Source organism: Frankliniella occidentalis, unplaced genomic scaffold (assembly GCF_000697945.3).
Source record: "Frankliniella occidentalis isolate FOCC.00 unplaced genomic scaffold, Focc_3.1 Scaffold322, whole genome shotgun sequence".
Classification (NCBI taxonomy): domain Eukaryota; kingdom Metazoa; phylum Arthropoda; class Insecta; order Thysanoptera; family Thripidae; genus Frankliniella; species Frankliniella occidentalis.
The window spans coordinates 320401-325011 of record NW_026267446.1 but is presented as its reverse complement, the minus strand read 5'-3'; the positions used below and the strand labels follow the sequence as shown (position 1 = coordinate 325011).

Here is a 4611-nt window from a genome sequence, read left to right as displayed (position 1 = left end):
GAGGCGGGGCCGGGGGCACACCGGCGGGCGCCTGCACTACGCGGCCGAGAGCGTTACGATGCACAGTGCACCACTTCACCTCTATGAGGCTGCGTTGGCGGCGTCCCTTCACCGCCCCTCGTGGCCGCGGGGGGTGCCTGGGCCCGCGGCTGGAAGAGGCGAGGGTACAAAGTGTCGACACGCCGCCGTCATTGTCATATCAGTCGGACGCAGCCGTGGGCAGCGGTCTCTCGCGGCGCAGGCCATTGTCCACAATGTACCAGTGTAATTACTCTGGTTGCGTAATGCGCTCCGTAAGCCCGGTCACATTATTGCTGAGCCATTATGGGCGACGGGTCGGACCAATATCATGGATAACTTCACTCTACGACAATCTTGTGTCGCGGATTTCTCGTCATTTCACGAAAATTTATTTAAAGCCCGTGATGACATTTGTTGTAAAAATAATTAGCCGTGTTATTATTATTTGCATCACATATTTTAGCCCATCATTCTGCTTTGCAAAAGCTAGCGGGCCTCGTGCGTGAACGTTAAGTCGTGAAAGGTTGCCTAAAATCGCGATATGGTAGAGGTAGTAGGACATTCTGAATCAAAACTCTTCTTCGGATGTGTTGTATCCTCAACAGCATCTGCGCAAAAGGTAGATTACTTTACACCTCTCAAACAATGGAAATTATACTAGTTCTATGATTGACCGAAAATCAATACATGCTAAAAACTGCGCTTATTTTTTATTTCTTTAACTAAACAGAAGGGTGAACTGTAGTCACGTGGCACAACCTTTGCACTTTTTCTTTATGTCCAAGGAGCAAATTAAACGCCACTGCCAGACCATGCCATCCAAGACTCTGCCGAGCGCGGATGCCGGCAAAGCAAAGTAAGGCTGGCAACTCCATTGGACAGAAGGGCTTGTCACCTTGTTGTCCAATGCACACACACGCACCCCGAGAACGAGGCCGGGCGGGCAACATCTGGGGAAAGTAGGAATGGCTGCCTACCCGAACGGCGGAGCTAACGCTTCGTAAAGACCAAGGAAAGGGGTCGAAGCAAGTCACTGATTCGCCCCAGAGTTAGACTGTACCGCATGCACGTATGCAAACAGGCTTGACTACAGACCCTCCCCACGGCGCATTATGACCGCGCGCGTGCATGCAATTAAGTCGCATGCCTGCATCCGGACTATAACCAGACAAAATGTGTGGCTTTAGGGCACCATACCCACTGTATGCATAACTAAAAGAGTAAAGTAAGGCATACCAATTAAAAAATATACCTCCAAGCGAAAAGAAAAACAATAAATACTTATATCAAAACATGTATTTAAAATTTCAGGGTATCACAGACGGCGGGATATCGGGGATCAGCAGGCGACGACATCAATTAGTACATGGTCTTCTTGCTGATGTACATCTGGGACTGGGGCTGCTCGTACATCTGAGAGTCGTCCTCCTCGGGGTGGGCGGCGTTCCACTCCAGAGAGCGCTGGATGGCGACGGGGATCTCGGGGGCGGCGGGAGCGACGGGCAGGTGAGCAGCCACGGGGTGAAAGCCGAGCTCGTCGGCGACGTACTCCAGCTTGAAGTTCTGGCCCTCGGGGCTGGTCCACTCGTAGGCGCCCTGCACCTTGCCGGCGTCCTTCTCCAGGGCGGCCTGCTCCATCTTGGCGATGCCGTTGTTGGTCTTGAAGTGGTACAGGTAGCGGCCGGGCTCGTTCATGTCGAAGGACTCCTCCAGGGTCTGGGCGCCACCCTCCTTAGTCAGGACCGCGCCGTGGGACTTGCCCTGGACCAACATGCGGGCCTGGGGGATCTCACGGTGCTCCTCGTGGTGCTCCCAGGCGCCGCCGGGGACGACCATCTTCCTCACCTCCTTGGAGAAGAACTGGGGAGCGGCGGAGGCCGCGGCGACCAGGGCGAGGACGATCTGGGCGAGCAGAAGACAACGGGTACAATAGCCAAATTTGTTCGGTCGAGCGGGGTGGTTTTACCGCCTCTCCGCTCAGCAGGGAGCTGTCACACTTACCAGGACCTTCATGGTGATGGTTGCTCTTTGCTGATCGGCGAGAGAATGATAATGGACTTTCCTTTTCACTCGTATTTATACGGTTGCGTTCCGCTGCCAATAACATTGTTTTGGAGTGTGTCGCACCGTTTAACCTACATGCGGACGAACAGATTATCACATGACTCTGGAAGGGTTTTTTTTATTTATTTAAAAAAGGAAGCGGCCGCCGTCTCACGACATACCGCCGATGGCGATTTACTGATGACCGTAAAGTCTTTCGAGCAAGGTCACATTGACGACCCCTAACGGAAGATGGATCAACGCCTGGTAACGGGTTTACCTGAATGATATTGGTAAGGCGGGCGTGGAGGGGGTTAGGTTGAGAACTGTGACACTGAAAGAAGAGGTTGCCCATTGTTTCAAAAACAGCGGAAGGAGTATAAAAACGTATCGATCCCCAAAGAAAGGCATCAGTATCTACCTGACCACCGCACAAGTATCACCATGAAGTTCCTGGTAAGTGTTTAAACCACAACAGGCTGTTTCTGAATTTTATCACGCAGGGTCTAATCTTTTTTTATGCTTGCCCAGATCGTCCTCACCCTGGTCGCCGCGGCCTCCGCCGCTCCCCAGTTCTTCTCCAAGGAGGTGAGGAAGATGGTCGTCCCCAGCGGCGCCTGGGAGCACCACGAGGAGCACCGCGAGATCCCCCAGGCCCGCATGTTGGTCCAGGGCAAGTCCCACGGCGCGGTCCTGACTAAGGAGGGTGGCGCCCAGATCGTTGAGGTGTCCTTCGACATGGACGAGCCCGGCCGCTACCTGTACCACTTCAAGACCAACAACGGCATCGCCAAGATGGAGCAGGCCGCCCTGGAGAAGGACGCCGGCAAGGTGCAGGGCTCCTACGAGTGGACCAGCCCCGAGGGCCAGAACTTCAAGCTGGAGTACGTCGCCGACGAGCTCGGCTTCCACCCCGTGGCCGCTCACCTGCCCGTCGCCCCCGCCGCCCCCGAGATTCCCGTCGCCATCCAGCGCTCTCTGGAGTGGAACGCCGCCCACCCCGAGGAGGACGACTCTCAGATGTACGAGCAGTCCCAGTCCCAGATGTACGCCCAGCCCCAGTCCCAGATGTACGTCAGCAAGAAGATCATGTACTAATCGCTATTATTCCGTTTTCCCCATGAGTCTCTCTTATCTGCTATAATAATAAATTTATTTATGTATACGCAAATTCCAGAGTTATTACCTTACTTATTGGTGACGTTTCGTCTGATTTTATGGGCTGTAGCCCCTCCCTTGAGATCATGACATTATCGTGTTTTACTTGAGCTTACAATCGCCGCCCGCATCGTTCGCCTAATGGGTAGGCAGCCCATGCTGCTCCAAGGCAACGAGGCTTGTCTGCTTTCGGCTCGGCAGACTGAACCGGTCTCACAAGAAGGGGCAGCGGCACTCTATGATCGATTTCCTTTGTCAGTGTTAGAACTGATCTGGGCATTCTCAAATATACCAAATTTATTTGTCGTTGCTTTTGCGCTGCCGGGTGATAGGCCCTTGACCGTTTAAAAATATCTTTTCATAGATTTTGCTCGATGGTGCTTTGCGGAAAGGAGGGTGGGTGTTATCAACATGATTGATTCGACAGTAACTTTACTTCTACAGACGCATTTTTAATTTTCCTCAAGGTAGTATAATAATTCCTAACTCTAGTTGTTGGGCTGAGGCCTGGGCCTGCTCTGCGCAGCGCCCTGGCGCTTGCGGCCACCGCTAACCGTGATCGCGTTGCTGCCGATGACGACCTCGGACCTCTCCGCTCCCTCCGGCTTCTCGGACGCCTGGCGCTTGCGCCGTCCCCATGGACTGTCGTCGTCCAGGTCGGTGCCCTTGCCGAAGAGCTTGTCGTACCATCGGCTCTGTTCGGTGGTCGTCGTGTAGTTGCCGCGGTCCTCGACCACGATGGGGATGTTGTACACCCGGGGGCGCGTGGTGGTGGCGGGCAGGGTGGGCAGCCTGTCCTGGTGGTTGTAGCCGTGGCCGTGCCCGTGGTCCTTGACCACGCCGGCGTAGCTGGGCGGCGTGACCGGGCGGTAGGTTGGGGCGGTGCGTGGGGTCGTGATGACGGCCTGCCTTGGGGTCACCAGCTCCCAGTCCTTCTTCGGGGCAGTGGACGTCGCGTTCTGCCTGCTCGGCGGGTGGAGTGGGACGACGTGCTGCTGGCTGTCACCGGGGCGGCGGAGGGCCGACGTCGGCGTGGTGCTGGCCGGGCGGGGCGCGGCCGTCGCCTTGGGCGCAGAGGCCTCGGCGGCCCCGTGGGCCTGCTCCTGGTTGATAAAGTCCAGCGTCGCCTTGGCCGACTGCTGGTACGTGCTGGCCGCCCCCGCCCCGCCTGGCGCCAGGAGCGCCGCGACAAACAGCGCGGTTAGCGCCACCTGCCGGAGACAAAAGAGTCACAACCCAGTGCTAGATGAATTTTTTGTCGATGTCGAAACGATGTTGTTACGATGTCGTAAGTCGAAATGATGCACAGGTTTAGGGCGTATGTCGCTAGCGGGCAAGGGCCCCAGGTAGAAGGGTCAGGATTGTCGCTAGCGGGCATCGGAGGGAAAA

General features: G+C 55.8%; 3 protein-coding genes across 4 annotated transcripts in view; 1 reads left to right on the top strand and 2 right to left on the bottom strand.

Annotated features, from left to right (window-relative positions):
• Positions 1-2176, bottom strand: part of LOC113202003 (endocuticle structural glycoprotein SgAbd-1-like) — a 7296-nt gene extending 5120 nt beyond the window's left edge. The window contains exons 1-2 of the mRNA XM_052273984.1: positions 2023-2176; positions 1528-1923 (exon numbers count right to left, since the gene is read on the bottom strand). Coding sequence (XP_052129944.1) covers positions 1528-1923; positions 2023-2034 — 408 coding nt within the window. The 5' untranslated portion in view covers positions 2035-2176. The remainder of the gene's footprint in view (positions 1-1527; positions 1924-2022) is intronic.
• LOC113202253 (cuticle protein CP14.6-like) overlaps positions 1-3235 on the top strand; it is a 49732-nt gene extending 46497 nt beyond the window's left edge. The window contains exons 1-2 of one of the 2 annotated variants that reach the window (XM_026416423.2): positions 2477-2520; positions 2596-3235. In XM_026416423.2, coding sequence (XP_026272208.2) covers positions 2509-2520; positions 2596-3162 — 579 coding nt within the window. In that variant the 5' untranslated portion in view covers positions 2477-2508 and the 3' untranslated portion in view covers positions 3163-3235. Of the gene's footprint in view, positions 1-2476; positions 2521-2595 lie in introns of those variants that run through there. The other variant, XM_052273985.1, reaches the window with a different exon arrangement.
• A 418-nt stretch (positions 3236-3653) lies between these two features.
• LOC113202680 (uncharacterized) overlaps positions 3654-4611 on the bottom strand; it is a 3276-nt gene continuing 2318 nt past the window's right edge. Inside the window, exon 2 of the mRNA XM_026417075.2 lies at positions 3654-4433. Within this exon, the coding sequence (XP_026272860.1) occupies positions 3711-4433 (723 nt within the window). The 3' untranslated portion in view covers positions 3654-3710. The remainder of the gene's footprint in view (positions 4434-4611) is intronic.